At 38.5% G+C, this 18826-nt stretch overlaps 1 protein-coding gene across 4 annotated transcripts in view; it reads right to left on the reverse strand.

Annotated features, from left to right (window-relative positions):
* Positions 1 to 18826, reverse strand: part of LOC101887741 (uncharacterized) — a 51697-nt gene that overhangs the window by 19055 nt on the left and 13816 nt on the right. For all 4 annotated transcript variants that reach the window (XM_020036992.2, XM_005184237.4, XM_059118635.1 and 1 more), the window contains exon 3: positions 16880 to 17064. In XM_020036992.2, the coding sequence (XP_019892551.2) occupies positions 16880 to 17064 (185 nt within the window). The remainder of the gene's footprint in view (positions 1 to 16879; positions 17065 to 18826) is intronic.

An 18826-nucleotide genomic window follows, 5' to 3' on the forward strand; every position in this document is an offset into this window, starting at 1 on the left:
AAAACAGGCATCGCAGTGGCAGAAAAATGGCTCGTGAGATCAACATATCGCAATATTCCATTCGGCAAATATTGATAAATGAGCTCGGGGTAAAGCCATTGAAATTCGAAAAAGTGCAAGAACTTACACCGCAGCAGAATGAAAATAGACTCAAAGGAGCTAAAGAGTTGCATCGCTTGGCCGAAGTTGGTCAACTGCCGAATTTGGTTTTCTCCGATGAGAAAACATTCGTTGTCCAGCAGTTTGTAAACAAACAAAATGACCGTGTTTACTTGCCAAAGAGGTCAGCTGAAAATGTGCACATGGTTAGTGTGAGCCGCCATAACAGCCGATGGTCGCACTCCGCACGTATTTATCGTCTGTGGCATCAGAATAAATGCCGAATATTATTGCGAAAATATTCTGGAGGGTGTATAAAAACCTTGGTCATGCAAACATTTTGGCCGCAATAGGACTCAGCACCATCGCACTTAGCACGCGCCACCCAAGAATAGTTACAAATTGAGGTTCCTCGCTTCATTTCCAGCGCACAATGGCCACCAAAATCTCCGGATACCAATCCGTTGGACTATCGTGTCTGGAGTATTTTGGAAAGCAAGACTGGCACTAAAAAATACCAACGTGTCGATCACCTCAAACAAGCGCTTCGCCGGGAATGGGCCAAAATACCGCAGAGCAACATTCGGGCAGCGTGTGACGGTTTCACTGGCCGTTTGAAGACCATAATTCGTGCCAAAGGTGACCAATTCGAACAAATCTAAACTTATTCTAAAACTTGATGCTATTTCCGACATTTTTTGCTTTCATTCAATAAAATTTAAAAAATTGTAAAATTATGGCGTTTGACTTGGTTGCAGTATTTTATCTCACCCTATACTTTTTTAAAATCCTCAACTTTTTTGGGAATTTACCAGAAAGAGTAGATCAACATACCCCATATACACGACACATTTGAAGAAAATCGCTACATTATTTCGCATGTATACGGGTTAAAACTATTCAAAATGTTAAAAGGTGGAGATGGTCCAGGGGGAATGGGCCATAAATTTCATATTCAGATCAGATCTCGCGTTGATAAAAATATTGTAATATACAAGATCGGAAGAATGTTATGAGAGATATAATTATTCAAATATTAATTTAATTTTAGGTGGTGAAGTATTAGGTTGTATATCTCCATAGTAGATCTTGTGAAGTATTGGTTAGTTTCAAGTTGCCTCAAGTTTGTTTATTTAAATATTGATCCGTTGTAGGGAAGGTTCGTTTTATCCGCTCCTACCTGATCTTGTGTTGGTATAAATATTGGGATTTGCGATATTTGAAGACAATAGGACCCTTATTTCACATTTTATAATGGTCATTATTATTCAAAATATTGACCCGATGTGGTGAGGTATTGGAAGGAGTGGGCCGTTATATATCATCTTATTCAAAATGTTGACCTTTGTGGAGGTATCAGAAGGTGTGAGCCGGTATATCCCATTTTCACACCCTCTTGTAATGGTTAAAATATTGGGATGTGCGAAATTTAAAAAGAATCTCATGCATATTTCGCATTTTATGAGCGTTTTAGGTATTTTGTGGGGAAGGTATTGAAAGGAGTGGTCCGATATATTCCATCTTCGTACCAGACCATGTTTTGTTAGAAATATTGGGATATGCGAAGTTTGAAAATAATCGGATGCTTATTGCGAGTTTTATGAGAATTTTGGTTATTAAAAAATTTGAGCAATTTATGGGGGAGGTACCAGAAAGAGCGGTCCGCTGTATTCCATCCGTACACCAGATTTTGTAATGGTAAAAGCATTGGTATGTGTGGTAAATTTGAAGAGAATCTGCAGTATATTTCGCATTTTATTTAAAGTTTTAGGTATCCCAAATTTGTACACATTTGTGGGCGAGGTACTAGAAGGAGTAGTCCGATCTTGCCCATTCCCATACGCGATCTTGCGGTAATTAATATATGACGATTTGCAAAGTTTGAACAAAATTAGATTATCCGTTCTCTGTTTATGCGGTAAATTATTTTATATGAAAATGCTGACCTTTTGTGGGTGAGGTACCAGAAGGAGAGGACCGATGTTGCCCCATCTCCGACAGAAATATATTTCGCATTTTATGAAAGTTTTAGACATTCCAAATTTGGAGCCTTTGTGGGGGAGGCACTAGAAGCAGTAGTCCGATCTTAGCCATTTCCACACCCGATATCCGTTCTCTTCCTTATGCGGTAAATTTTGTGGGGGAGGTACCAGAAGGAATGGACCGATGTTGCCCATTTCGGATCTCGATCTAAGTTTGACAAAAATATTAATGTAGCAAGTTTGATACTCTCTTCGAGAGATATAGTGCACACCAACCAGCCAGCCAGACAGACGGACGAACGGACATTGTTAAATCGACACCAAATGACGTGAAACGGATTTAATCCAATAAGACGTAGGGTCTATAACCATTATTTCGACTAGGCATCTAATGATATTCTGTTTACATATAAAAATCGTTGAATGTAAATATTATTACAATTACGCGGAGTCGCCTGTATTCGCACTATATTAACACGTTTAAGCTGAGCCACATGAGATTTGCCAATTAGATAATTTCCATTTTCATTTTGTGTTTTTTTTGCAAATATTTGACCACTTTTATGCCATGGGCGGCTGGCGCGAACGTAAGGGAGGTACAGACCAACGTTTTTTATTGGTGTTAAAAACAAAACAAATACCATGAAGAGGAAACAGCAGATCCGATAGCAAAACAAAAGCAGGAGAGCAAAAGGTTAAAGGTCAAGGTAAAGTCTAATTAACATAAAAATGTGATAATTAAGTTTGAATGGGTGAAACGCCTTTTGCGGTTAGAAGGAGGTTAAAAACGAGCTTCATTTGAGGTATGAGGAGTATGCTGTGTGATGGATGATTTTGTAGGAATTCAGAGCACAGGTTTTAGGTTCTAGGTGTGGGGGAACTCTTTGCATCTAGTAGGTTTTCAGGAGGATTGACCAGCCAAACCTCAGCGTAAAGTGGCGAGAAAGAAACACAACCTTATGCTTCGATTGTTGATTCGATTCTCATATCCGGTTTTAATTAAAAATATGCTCCTGAAGTATTCATATATTTTCTTATATTTCGTACATTAGTTTTTCAAGTATAACTCTTGTAGATTTCCCAAATCTGCTACCGCCGCACAGTGGAGTGAGATCCAAAAACCCACCCCCCCAAAAAAAATAAGGAAAATTAATTCAGGGAAGCATTCTATAGCTCTGGAATTTTGCTCAGACATTTATATTAACCCTAGTATATTTGATATCAAAAATGAGACACATCGGTCGACGTTTCGGTAAGGCCCCCATATAGCGTTACTTTCTGATTTTCGATATTTTGAATTTTTTGACAGAAAAAAAGTTATTCGTGATGGAATTCTAGCGGGATAGAGTGATTTCTTTATATTTGGCTAGAAAACCACAAGTGGCTATCGTTAGATCACTCCAGCATTCAAATGTGAATAAATCGTTAGTGTCTCTTACTTGTAGCGTAGCCCGACGTCAAGGAAGTGGGAAGAAGAAACAGCAACATCAGCAGAAATGGTTCGAAAAATAAAGAAGCGACTTGATTGAAACCCACGTTGCAGTGACCGAAAAATGGCTCGTGAGCTGAACATATCGCAATATTCCATTCGGCAAATATTGAAAAATGAGCCATTGAAATTCCAAAAAGTGCAAGAACTTACACCGCAACAAAAAGAAAATAGACTCATAAGAGCTGAAGATTTGCTTCGCTTGGCCGAAAGTGGTGAACTGCCGAATTTGAGTTTCTCCAATGAGAATATATTCGTTGTCCGGCAGTTTGTAAACAAACAAAATTATCGTGTTTACTTGCCAAAGAGGTCAGCTAAAAATGTGCACCTTCGGTTGGCCACCAGAACTCAAAGGCCGGCCATGGTGATGATGTGGGCCGCCATAACAGCCGATGGTCGATCTACGCTCGTATTAATCGACCGTGGCATCAGAATAAATGCCGAATATTATTGCGAAAATATTCTGGAGGGTGTATTAAAGTCTTGGGCACGCAAACATTTTGGCCGCAGACCTTGGACATTCCAACAGGGCATCGCACTCAGCACGCGCCACCCAAGAATAGTTACAAAATTAGGATCCTCGCTTCATTTCCAGCGCATAATATATATATATATATATATATATATATATATATATATATATGTATATATATATATATATATATATATATATATATATATATATATATATATATATATATATATATATATATATATATATATATATATATATATATATTCTGGATCAGCTTAAAATTCTAAGATGATCTAACTATGTCCGTTTGTCTGTTGTAATCACGCTATCTTTCGGACGAATTGAGATAGAAGGCTAAAATGTTGCATACATGCATAGTTTACCAGTAGGCAGGTTGAGTTCCCATATAACGTTACCTCCAGATATTCTGCATTTTCTTGATTTTTGCGACATTAATTACCGGAATTATTTCAAATTTCATATTTTAACTTCGTAATGGGTACTACAGCCTATTATAAACATTTTTGTTTGCAAGTCCACGTCTACCTTACGATAGTCGGTATTTTGATGATTTCAGCAACATTATTCACCGGCCGAACTTAGCTTCTTTTTTACTTTTTGAATCTGAATATCTTACGTTCGTTATTCGAATGGTACGCACTTTTCATTCTCGAGTGTCTAAAGCCTTTATATGACAAATGTCATTGGTATTCCCGTGTTTTCACCGTCACAAGAAAAAAACACTTAATTATTTGAGCATTAAATAGTGAAATGAGCCAGCGACAAAAAACAAGCCACTTAGTAAACACAAGTGTTTTTATACCCTCCACCATACTATGGAGGATATATTAACTTTGTCATTCCGTTTGTAACTCCTCGAAATACTCATATCAGACCCAACAAGGTATATATATTCTTGATCAGCGTAAAATTCTAAGTCGATTTAGCGATGTCCGTCTGTCTGTCTGTCTGTCTGTCCGTCTGTATGTTGTAATCACGCTATCTTTCGAATGAATTGAGATAGGTGGCTAAAATTTTGCACACATGTTTATTTTTCCAGTAGGCAGGTTAAGTTCGTAAATGGGCCATGTAGGTCCACGTTTTCATATAGCCCCCATATAACGGTACCTCCCTATATTCGGTATTTTGATGATTTTAGCGACATTATTCACCGGAATTGTTTTAAAATTGGTATTTGAAGTTCGTTATGGGAACTACAGTCTGTGACAGAAAATTGTCTGTGCGGGTCCAGGTCTTCGTATAGGCCCCATATATCAGTACCTCCCTATATTCGGTATTTTGACGATTTTAGGTACAATACCCACCGAAATTGTTTGAGATGTGGTATTTGAAGTTCGTAATAGATGCTACAGCCTGTGACAGAAAATTGTCTATGCTGGTCCAGGTCTTCGCACAGCTCCAATTTAATGGCACCTCCTTATATACGATATTTTGATGATTTTAGCTACATTATTCACCGTTTACCCAAAATAACGGCTATATTCGGTATTTTTAAAATTTTAACAGAAATTTTTAAGGATTTTATTTTTTTGAAAATTTCAAAATTCGTTGCAAATGGTGGAGGTTATTAAATGTTCGGCCCGGCCGAACTTACTGCTTTTTAACTTGTTGGATCTCGAGATCTCCTCGACCCCATACCTCAATCGCTGAGGTTAATCGCATTGCTTTGACACACAGGGAGTTTTTGCTTTGGCTTCGATTGTGACATTGTCGATAGGAAAATTTGCAGGTGTCGTTGATCAGCTGCTGTATGTCAGTTGCTGCAGGGGTTTTAAATAGCCAATGTCAAATAATTCCATTGGAGAATCGGGCTACAATTATCAAAATACTGAATTGTGGGTGGTATCGTTATATGGGGCATATACGCAAATTTAGACCTATATAGACATCCTTCTGTCTGATATGTTGGTATCCACTTAGAACTTCAAATAATAAATTTCACTCATATAACCATTTGATTGTATAAGGCTTAAATCCACAGCTCTTTCCTATGGAATTTTTCAGGAGTAAAGTGCAATTAAGCTCCTCTTCGCTAGCTCCTCGATATTTCTCTTCCAGTTTAATTACAGGTCTAGGACGGTACCGAGATACTTGTCTGCCGAAGACAGGCTTAGCATAATACCATCCAGCATTGGTAGCGGTAAATCTGGGATTTCCGCCTCCATGAAAAAAGTTCGAGTTCAGTTTTAGATGGTTTCACCCCAAGTCCGTTTCAGCGTGCCTATCTGAAATGTATGACTAGAGCTCCCTGCATAGGTTCTGAAACAGTTTGCGGGAATTTCCCAACAATCAACAAAACCACATCGTCAGCGTAAGCCACGACCTCTGTTCCGGCTCGATTATAATGTCATTTATCACCAAAAGCCAAAGTGATGGCGACAGAACCCCTCCTGGCGGAATGGCCCTAGTGCAGTTCATCTTACTTTACAAATCTATTAGGTTAGGTTGAAGGACGCGCGGTTACCGTTTGATAACCGCACCACTCGGAGACCTACTGGTCCATTGTGTTCATCCTAGAAAGAATAGTAAAAGAAAGGAATGGGTGATGGAAGAGAGTGAAGATGGAATATAGAATTATACAGTGTGATCTACGGCTAAAGAATCTGCTGTGTCGTCTTTAGCCACTTGAATCTTCTGGCTAATTGAAGAATTTCTGTAGGGTCAGTATTAGAAAAAGAAGACAGATCATGTGTCACTAATTCCCCAACCAACCTGTGTCGAGTGCTGGGCAGTGGCAGAGCAAGTGTTCGACTTTCTCAATTTCTTCTTCATCTTGACAGATCCTAAAGTAGTCAATGTCATCGCTATCTCATTTCGAGGTCATTGCCCTCACCTTACAGTGACCTGTGATGATACCCACCTCAAGTTTTAAATCAGGTTTCGACAATGACAGTAGCGACTTTGTTCTCTTCTCCGAGAGTATGGGCCAGATTCTTTTGGAGATGGAAAAAACCCTTTTGCCCAGCCATCTTTGGCTCTCAGAGTAGTGTCTGTGAATAACCTGTAGGAAGTGGCACAGTGGTGGTTTAACCGAGTTCTCTACTTCAATGGTAGTTGATTCAGATCCTAGCCTGGCCAATTCGTTTGCAGTCTCGTTGCTTGGAATTTTATAATGACAAATCTATTAAATCCTCTCTGAAGTCTGCGCATATTTTCGAATATCTAAGTTTTCAAATAATTTGAGAAATGTTGTCACCCCACATGCCTCTTATTATTCCAAGTCTAATTTTTCTTTTTTAATTAATCCCCTGCACACAAGACATGCACACAAAAAAAACCAAACAATAACAACAATAAAAAATAATCAAACAATAAGCTAATCTACCCAACCTCCTACCCCTTCACGAGAACATAATGAATAAATTTTCCTATGAATAGAATTAGCTGTCATCTTCTAAAGACTGCGGGTTTCTCAACTATGCTGCTGAATCCCGCCATCACCGCCAACGGTCGCGCTCACACACCGAGCGGCTAGCAAACAATTTCTTTGGTGGGGCCAGGAAGGCGTCAAAATAAATTGTTTTGTTTGTTCAACAAAATGATAAAAAAAATATGAGAAATTTTTTCAAAAGATTTGCATCAAACGAGTGCTAAGGATGAAGAGGGTGAGGGAAGTAGGCAGGCGACAAAACGCTTAATAAAGAAGATACATTCAATTTATGTGTGTTAGCAGGGGGCAGATATGATGTGGGCAATGTTCTACTTTGTAAAAGTGAAAACGTGTTTGAGAACACACATTTCTATAAAATGACACACACGCACCGAATTGATGCTGGGTCCTTCGATCATAGGCGGTAACACATCTAATGAAGATATATTCAATATATGTATGTGAGGACAGTGTTCTATACCATAAAATTAACAAGTAAAAAAAAGTAACAAGTAAAAAACATTAAGTTCGGCCGGGCCGAACTTTGAATACCCTCCACAATTTGAAACAAATTTGGCAATTTTCAAAAAAATTAAATCCGTTAAAAATTTGGTTAAAATCTTATGAATACCAAATGTAGCCATCATATTAGGGTCTAAACGACGACGTGGACCTGCATAGGCAACTTTTGTCATAAGCCATTACAAATTTCAAATGCAAAACCTGGAAAAAAATCGGTGAATAATGTAGCTAAAATCATCAATATAGGGAGGTACTATCATGTGGGGCTATGCGAATACGTGGACCTACATGGCCCATTTTCTGTCCTAAGTCGTAGTACCTATTACGAACTTCAAATACAAAATTTGAAGCAATTCCGGTGAATAATGTCGCTTAAATCGTCAATATACCGAATATAGGGAGCTATCTTTATATGAGGGCTATACGAAGACGTGGACCTGGGCCTCAATTCTTGTTCTGTGAAAATGTGAAATGAAAACTTTTATAAAGGAAAGAAATGTCAAATGAAAAAATTTATAAAGAAAATATTTTTCATTTCATATTTTCATAGAACAAGAATCCAGCCCCTGAACAGACAATTTTCTGTCTTAGGCTGTAGTATCCATTACGAACTGCAAATACCAAATTTGAAACAATTTCGTTGAATAATGTCGCTAAAATCATCAAAATACCGAATATAGGGAGCTATCTTTATATGAGGGCTATACGAAGACGTGAACCTGCACAGACAATTTTCTGTCACAGGCTGTAGTATCCATTTCGAACTTCAAATACCAAATTTGAAACAATTCCGGAGAATAATGTTGCTAAAATCAACAAAATACCGAATATCGGGAGGTACCGTTATATGGGGGCTATACGAAGACGTGGACCTGCACATACAATTTTCTGTCCTAGGCTGACGTATCCATTACGATCTTCAAATACCAAATTTGAAACAATTCCGGTGAATAATATCGCCAAAATCATCAAAATACCGAATATCGGGAGGTACCGCAACATGGGGGCTATACGAAGACGTGGACTTGCACAGACAATTTTCTGTCTTAGGCTGTAGTATCCATTACGAACTTCAAATACCTAATTTGAAACAATTCCGGTAAATGATGTCGCTAAAATCATCAAAATACCGAATATTGGGAGGTCCACGTCCTCGTGGACCTGCACAGACAATTTTCTGTCATAGGCTGTTGTATCCATTACGAACTTCAAATACCAAATTTGAAACAATTCCGGTGAATAATGTCGCTAAAATCATCAAAATACCGAATATCGGGAGGTACCGTTATTTGGGGGCTATACGAAGACGTGGATCTGCACAGACCATTTTCTGTCTTAGGCTGTAGTATCCATTTCGAACTTCAAATACCAAATTTGAAACAATTTCGGTGAATAATGTCGCTAAAATCATCAAAATACCGAATATCGGGAGGTACCGTTATATGGGGGCTATACGAAGACGTGGACCAGCACAGACAATTTTCTGTCCTAGGCTGTAGTATCCATTACGAACTTCAAATACCAAATTTCAAACAATTCCGGTGAATAATGTCGCTAAAATCATTAAAATACCGAATATCGGGAAGTACCGTTTCTTGTGGGCTTTACGAAGACGTGGACCTGCACAGACAATTTTCTGTCCTAGGCTTTAGTATTCATTATGAACTTCAAATACCAAATTTGAATCAATTCCGGTGAATAATGTCGCTGAAACCATCAAAATACCGAATATCGGGAGGTACCCCTGTATGGGGGCTATACGAAGACGTGGACCTGCACAGAAAATTTTCTTTCTTAGGGTGTAGTATCCATTACGAACTTCAAATACCAAATTTGAAACAATTTCTGTGAATAATGTTGCTAATATCATCAAAATACCGAATATCGGGAGGTATCGTTATATGGGGGCTATACAAAGACGTGGACCCGCACAGACACTTTTCTGTCATAGGCTGTAGTATCCATTACGAACTTCAAATACCAAATTTGAAACAATTCCGATGAAAAATATCTCCAAAATCATCAAAATACCGAATATCGGGAGGTATCGTTATATGGGGGCTATACGATAACGTGGGCCTGCATAGAAACTTTTCTGTCTTAGGCTGTAGTATTCATTACGAACTTCAAATACCAAATTTGAAACAATTTCGGTAAATAATGTCGCTAAAATCATCCAAGTACCGAATATCGGGAGGTATTGTTATATGTGGGCTATACGAAGACGTAGACCTGCACAGACACTTTTCTGATATAGGCTATAGTATCCATTTCGAACTTCAAATACCAAATTTGAAACAATTCCGGAGGATAATGTCGCTAAAATCATCAAAATACCGAATATCGGAAGTACTGCTACATGGGGGTATACGAAAACGTGAACCTGCACAGACAATTTTCTGTCTTAGGCTGTAGTATCCATTTCGAACTTCAAATACCAAATTTGAAACAAATCCGGTGAATAATGTCGCTAAAACTATGAAAATATCGAATATAGAGAGGTACCGTTATATGGGGGCAATACGAAGACGTGGACCTGCACAGACAATTTTCTGTCTTAGGCTGTAATATCCATTATGAGCTTCAAATACCAAATTTGAAACAATTCCGGTGAATAATGTCGCTAAAATCATCGAAATGCCGAATATCGGGAGGTGCCGTATATGGGGGCTATACGAAGACGTGAACCGGCATAGACAATTTTCTGTCATAGGCTGTAGTATTTATGATGAACTTCAAATACCAAATTTGAAACAATTCCGGTGAATAATGTCGCTAAAATCATCAAAATACCGAATATCGGGAGGTGCTGTTGTATGGGGGCTATACGAACACGGACCTGCATAGACCATTTTCTGTCCTAGGCTGAAGTATCCATTACGAACTTCAAATACCAAATTTGAAAGAATTCCGGTGAATAATGTCGCTAAAATTTTCAAAATACCGAATATCGGGAGGTACCATTATATGGGGACAATACGAAGACGTGGACCTTCACAGCAAATTTTCTGTCTTAGGCTGTAGTATCCATTACGAACTTCAGATACCAAATTTGAAACAATTCCGGTGAAAAATGTCGCTAAAATCATCAAAAATACCGAATACTGGATGGTACCGCAACATGGGGGCTATACGAAGTCGTAGACCAACATGGCCCATTTTCAAAACCAAAAGTCCTGCAGGCATAATATACATTTGAGTAAAATTTTATCAATCTACTTCAATTCGATCGGAAGCTAGAGTGATTTCCATAGACGGATAGAGGGGCAGACGGACGGACATCGCTAAATCGACATAGAATTTTATGCTGATCAAGAACATGTATATATATACTTTGTGGTGTCTAAAATGTATATTTCGAGGTGTTACAAACGGAAAGACAAACTTAATAAACCCTCCATACTATGGTGGAGGGTATAATAATCTATGTTCAAAAGATAATCCATCCTAAGTTTTCTTCCGATAACCCCCTTATAACACCTAATCAGAATTAATGTCTTGGTTCATAAGCTAAACGACAAGGTGCATTAGTGTGACAACAATGCATCCACCTCCTATACCCTGGCTTCCCGCCCGCCTGCTGTTGAAAGATGCTATTTTAAATGGCGCTGCAGTTTGTTTATTGATTCAACTGATTGTTTTGATAGCTTGGCGATGGGATGTGAGGTGATGAGTGTGTGTGTGAGTGTGTGTGGGACAAAAACATATAAACACTGATGGTGGCGATGCTGCTGCCCCTTGCTGCTGTTGGGGTCTTCATTATTTTGTTTGTATATCATTCAATTTGTCTATCGTTGGCATCGTATACGAGCTTGACGTTATTATGCCACTAATTTCTTCTCTTCTATTGTTGATAGTATCTGTTTTATAGATTCGCACATAATCAGCTATTTGTTTTGTCACCAAAACAAAAAAAAAAAAGAGTGCTCAAGACATTTAAGGACATAATAGCTTGAGTGAGTCCTTGGACAAAGATGTTTGCTGGATAGATCTTACAAAGATAAAAAAGTGATTTCAAACCGGAAATACTTTAACAATTTTTTTGTGCACCCAGTAGCATTCATGCATTGACGTAACTTTACCGTATAGAGACGCTTGAAGTGCTGGCAAATTGAAGAAGGCACCGAAGCTGGGGTATTCTGTCAAAATACAATCTTTATACACTTATATAAGCTAAATGACAACTGAAAAGTTATTCAGACGAAGATTGTCGGAATAATTTCGATAAGAGAACTTTGTGATAGCTTAACAGGACTAGTGACAATATATGTGACAATCCACATCCCTCAGAGCCATCAAGTTGACTGTCATCAAATAGAGAGCGATTCTTGGCTGCAAGAAACCCCTTCTACAACACGTTAACTCGAGGTGGTTCCCAGTAGTAGTTGTTGTTGTTGTAGCAGTAGTACATATATGTGTTTGCATTCTGGTTCAAGCTCCAGGTTTAAAAATTCGGCTACCTTAATGGGCTGTAGCCAGAGATCTTATGGAGTGAGTTGACTATGTTTGGCTGTGCAATTAAAGAGGTGCAGCGTATCTGGTTCAAGCTCCAGGTTTAAAAATTCGGCTACTTTAATGGGCTGTAGCCAGAGATCTTCTGGAGTGAGTTGGGTAATTTTGTCTGTGCAATTAAAGAGGTGCAGCGTATTGTGCGGAACTGTACCACACGCCGGGCAGACGTCAAGCACATCTTCGTCAATTTGTGTCCAATACGAACTGAGACAACTACACCATCCTGAACGTAATTGCGTCAAAACTACCCTGGTTTGTCTAGGCAGCTGGAGTTCTTCAGCTGCAATGGATGGGGGTGGACTCCGAGGACGGCATTCATTCTGTAACTGCTAATAGCATCCGCGACTGTGTCGGCATGAATGCCACTCAGACCTGCCTGATAGGCTTCTTGATCTAGAGGTTCTCTCTTATAGCGTTGAACCTCCCCCTCTAGATCGTGTATGTCCATCCTCACACGCCTGGTTGGGGGAGTTGTATCCACCATATGTTGGTTGGGATGACTCTCACGGTAACACCCAAGCCGGTACTGCAACAAAAGCAAATGATTATGCTGACGTAAGGGAAGGACTTTTGCCGACTAATATAGATGGTCCACTGGTGTCATGAGATGGCACCCTGTTGCAGTTCTCAGGGCAGCATTCTGGCAAGTCTGGATGTGGTTCCCAGACGATTGATCTATAGATTGACTAATATATTAGCCGATTCAGAAAGGCTTTTATCGAAGAAGCTGTCAAAATATGGCACTTGGAAACTGGTATCTAGGGCCAACTGGACGGCAATTTCGAGAAAAAGAACCTGTTTCCTGATTGACTGGGCACTGCAGTATAAGATATCTTACCTCTAGATGGGATGACGATATGAGTGCGAAGAACGAGAGGATTGAGACTATGCAGATGTCCCACACTGTCAAGCAAAATACATACAGGGTGAGATGAAAAAACTGCAACCAACTTCAGACTGCTGTCATTTCTAAGCCACTCGTCGGACAGCTGTTAAAATGATTGCAGTGACAGCTCATTATATTGTTTATAAGCGTACCAAAGCATTTTGGTGATAATTTTCCAGAAAAAAAGTTATTCGTGATGGAATTCAAGCTTGGCAGTGTGATTTCTTTTTATTTGGCTGGAAAACCACAAGTGGCTATCGTTAGAGCACTCCAGCATTTAAATGTGAATAAGTCTTTTGTGTCTCGTACCATCGCCCGTTACCATGATACTGGTAGCGTTGCCCGACCTCAAGGAAGTGGACGGAAGAAAACAGGAACATCAGCTGAAATGGTACGAAAAGTAAAGAAGCGACTTGATCGAGACCCGTGTCGCAGAGGCCGAAAAATGGCTCGTGAGCTCAACATATCGCAATATTCCATTCGGCAAATACTGAAAAATGAACTCGGGGTAAAGCCATTGAAATTCCAAAAAGGGCAAGAACTTACACCGCAACAGAAAGAGAATAGACTCAAAAGAGCTAAAGAGTTGCTTCGCTTGGCCGAAAGTTGTGAACTGCCTAATTTGGTTTTCTCCGATGAGAAAACATTCGTTGTCCAGCAGTTTTTAAACAAACAAAATGATCGTGTTTACTTGCCATAGAGGTCAGCTGAAAATGTGCACCTTCGGCTGGAATAAATTCCGAATATTATCGCGAAAATATCTGGAGGGTGTATTAAAGCCTTGGGCACGCAAAACATTTTGGCCGCAGACCTTGGACATTCCAACAGGACTCAGGTTCCTCGCTTCATTTCCACCTCACAATGGTCATCCAAACCCTCCGTATAGCAATCCGTTGGACTATTGTGTCTGGAGTATTTTGGAAAGCAAGGTTGGCACTAAAAAATATCAAAGTGTCGATCACCTCAAGCAAGCGCTTCGCCGAGAATGGTCCAAAATACCACAGAGCAACATTCAGGCAGCGTGTGACAGTTTCATTGGCCGTTTGAAGGCCACAATTCGAACCAAAGGTGACCAATTCGAACAAATCTAAACTTATTCTAAAATTTGATGTTATTTCCGACATTTTGTGCTATCATTTATTAATAAAATTGGAATAAAAAATTAAAAATCATGTCGTTTGACTTTGTTGCAGTTTTTTTATCTCACCGTGTATAGGTCCACGTTTTTGTATAGCACCTATATAACGGTGTCTCACGATATTCGGTTATTTGATGATTTTTGCCACATTTTTTCACGGATTTTTCTAAAAAATTATTATTTGCAGTTCATAATGGGTTCTAGCTCCGGTGGCAGAAGATTGAAAATTTAGCTCCACGTTTTCCTATAGCGCACATATTACGATATTCAGTATTTGGTGGTATTTCAGAAGATTTGCTAGATGACAATCGTTGAAGTATAAAATTGCCTACATAGTTTTCCGTTTTCTTAAGGGCCCCGTATAACGGCCTCACCAACTTTATGGTTTTTTGAAAGGTTTAACAACATTATCCAATCAGCATGCGCCACCCAAGAGGTTCCTCGCTTCATTTCCAGCGCACAATCGCCATCAAGATCTCCGGATACCAATCCGTTGGACTATTGTGTCTGGAATATTTTGGAAAGCAAGGCTAACACTAAAAAATACCAAAGTGTCGATCACTTCAATCAAGCGCTTCGCCGGGAATAGGCCAAAATACCGAAGAGCAACATTCGGGCAGCGTGTGATGGTTTCATTGGCCGTTTGAAGACCATAATTCGTGCCAAAGGTGACCAATTCGAACAAATCAAAACTAATGCTAAAATTTGATGCTATTTCCGTATTTGATGCGAGTCCGTCTGTCTGCCCGTCTGTGGAAAACACTCTAGCTTCCGAACGAATTGAAGTAGATTCATAAAATTTTACTCAAATGTAGATTATGTCTGCAGGACTTTTGGTATTGAAAATGGGCCATGTAGGTCCACGTTTTGGTATAGCCCCCACATAACGGTACCTCCCGATATTCGGTATTTTAATGATTTTATCTACATTATTCACCGGAATTGTTTCAAATTACCGCCTAAGACAGAAAATGGTCCGTGCAGGTCCACGTCTTCGTATAGCCCCCATATAAAGGTACCTCCCGATATTCGGTATTTTGATGATTTTATCTACATTATTCACCGGAATTGTTTCAAATTTGATATTTGAAGTTTGTAATGGATACTACAACCTAAAATAGAAAATGGTCTGTGCAGGTCCACTTCTTCGTATAGCCCTCATATAAAGGTACCTCCCGATATTCGGTATTTTGATAATTTTATCTACATTATTACCTTTTTTTTTAAGTTTCGCATTTGAATATTTTAAAGGCTTATGACAAATGTTACCTATGCAGGTCCATGTCGTCGTATAGACCCTAATATAACAGTTACATTCGGTATTTTTACTTACAGCTTTTTTACTTGTTTTTTTTTTTTAATTCTCTGGTTATGTCCACCATTTCTTAAAAAATCCTCCGAGTATATATTTTTCGGTTAGAATACCTTACATTTTCATTGTTTCCGGTTTTAAGTATGACCGCAATCCTCATGTGTCTGAAAATTCACGAGGTATTCCTTACATCTGCATAATAATATGGAAATTATTTAATGTTCCACTTTCTGACATCTCAAGGTATTCCCAAATTAACTAATGATCTAAAATCTTAATATGAGATTGTGGGGAAAAATATGAAATTTCTCAGGCGTACTACCAACAACAAACCAGGCAAACAATAGCAACGGCAGCAGAAACCGAACAGCCAGTGCCAGTGTCTAGAAACGTGCCATAAAATGGCATGTGACAGTAAAATAAACAAATATAGTAGTGATGTGTTATAATAAATGCCGATGCAACAATGTAGAGAGGGAGAGCGGGTCAGAGGAGAGACAGAGAGAGAGAGAGAGAGTTCATACGTTCTCAAATTGATGATTTGTTTGTATGCCTGTAACCAACCGCAAGATTATTATGCAAGCATTGAAGCGAGGTAATAAATGATTGCCATATCAGGAATGGACCGACCTAACCCATGTTAACTGTGGCCTCACACACGCTTGTCATACGGGAGGGCGAAAGAGGTAAGGAAGTACATTTGTGGCAAAATGCATTACAATGCCAACAAAACGGATGCATTAGCATTCGAATAGCCTTCCATTATTTTGCTTTCTATTAAAAAAAATTATGAAAAAAAAAACTGAAATAAAAATAGAACGAAATCTAATTGCCATTATTAATAATTGCTGCCATGGTTCTAGCTATCTTTCTATTCGTATGAAGAATGTTTTTTAATTTACTCTTGGATCCATGGCAATTTGCTTTTGATGGGCTACGAAGCAACAATTGATTTTCATTTAATAAATTTATAAAGTGGGAATACTTTACTTTTCTCTGGGCACACAGAGAAAAAGGGCCATCGTATGTAACAGTCATTGGAATGACATGTATCCCTGCACACCAAAACTTACCTTGCACGTGGCCAGCAAATTGTACAAGTCCTCCACCTCATCATTGTCCGTGGGCACATAATGTTTGCCAGTCTGTGTACTTTTACCTTTGGTCTCCTGACGATACAACGGCAAGCCCATGGCCTTAGCCAGAATTTCAATGCCCATGTGACCGACGGTCTGATACATAAAGCTATCAAGTTCATCTGTAATATAGAAGAAGAAAAAGCACAAATTGAAATATTGAAAATAAAAAAAAAAAAACAGTAAAGAAAGTCTTAAAGTCGGGCGGGACCGACTTTATGACGCCCTACACCACTTTGTTAATTAAGTAGAGCTCCACATAACAATTAAAAGTTTTTATGGGAGAACTCAATCACACACACTATGATTATAATTATAATTTAAAGTTCAAAGGACTAAATATGCCGAAGCATTTGTATATGTTAAATTCGGACTTGCATTGCCCATTTGGTGCACAATTAATGTGAAATCGGATATATGGTATATATGGGAGCTATATCCAAATCTGAACCGACCTCGATAAAATTTATCAAATGTCTTTCTGAGCTGTATTTGATATATTTCCCGGAATATCGTTGTTACGGAGTGCATATTACGGCTGTGGATAACAAATATAACGAATCGGATGAACAGTATATATGGGAGCTATAGCTATATCTGAACCGATCTTCACCCATTTTGACATACTATCTTCTAGACTCAATTCGGTCGTAAATGCCAAATTCCATCCCATTTGGACAAATATTAGACGTTTGGTGCACAATAAAAGGTAAATCGGACGAAGTTATATATGGGAGCTATATCCAAATCTGAACCGATCTCAATAAAATTTAGCAGATGTATTTTTGGGCTGTATTTGATATATTTCCCCCAAATATTGTTTTTATAGAGTGCATATTACGGCTGCGGAGGACAAAAATGACAAATCGGATGAACAATATATATGGGACCTATAGCTATATCTGAACCGATTTCGATCAAATTTGGCATACTTATTTTCAGGCCTAATTTGGTTGTATGTGCAAAATTCCATACTATTCGGCCTGATATTACACGTTTGGTGCACAATAAAAGGCAAATCGGACGAAGAAATATGTGGGAGCTATATCTAAATTTTTACCGATTATCTCCAATTTCAATAGGGTTCGTCCTTGGGCCAAACAAATGATTTGTACAAAACTTCATCTGGATAGGGCAATAAATGCGAACTGTACTTTGTTTACAAAATTACATGGACAGACGGACGGACAGACAGACAGACGGACATGCATAAATCGACTCAAAATGTGATTCTATGAAGATCATCAAAAGGAACTATGGGTCTATCTAGTTTCCTTTTGCCTTATACAAACAAATACACAAAGACATAATACCCTGACCACCTTGTGGTGTAGGGTAAAATAATATGTTGCTGGCAAAAAAATTGTTCAATAAAGCAATTCAATTGAACTGAACACCTGCGGATTTATATGATTTAAAGATAGAAATACCTGGACGATTGTCAAAGCTACAGCAGAGGATTACTAGAAATAGAATACTGGATAATTCAAAAAATTGTTCTAAAATTGTAATCGCGAAATTTTAAGAATGTTTTTGGAAAAGAGCCACTCGAGCTACAATTGCCGACAATTTTTTACGAGGATTACCCCAACCCATATATTTTAGAAATATTTTTTAAGCCACAAAAGTAGATTTGTTTTGAATAGTTTCTAGGGTAAAACTAGAAGTTTAATTCCACATTTTTAAAACTCATTTTTAAGGGACTACTCGAACTACATTCACAGGGGGTTTGAGAAATATTTATTAAATGTCTACTAGAGCTACAATCTTGGATTTAATAAGGAATATTAAGTAGGAGTTTGGAATGGAAAGAGAAATACAGGATTTTCTAAAAAATATTTTGTAAATCAACCGACTTCCACAATTTCATAACACTCAATCAAT

Source organism: Musca domestica, unplaced genomic scaffold (assembly GCF_030504385.1).
Source record: "Musca domestica strain aabys unplaced genomic scaffold, Musca_domestica.polishedcontigs.V.1.1 13, whole genome shotgun sequence".
In the NCBI taxonomy this organism is placed as follows: domain Eukaryota; kingdom Metazoa; phylum Arthropoda; class Insecta; order Diptera; family Muscidae; genus Musca; species Musca domestica.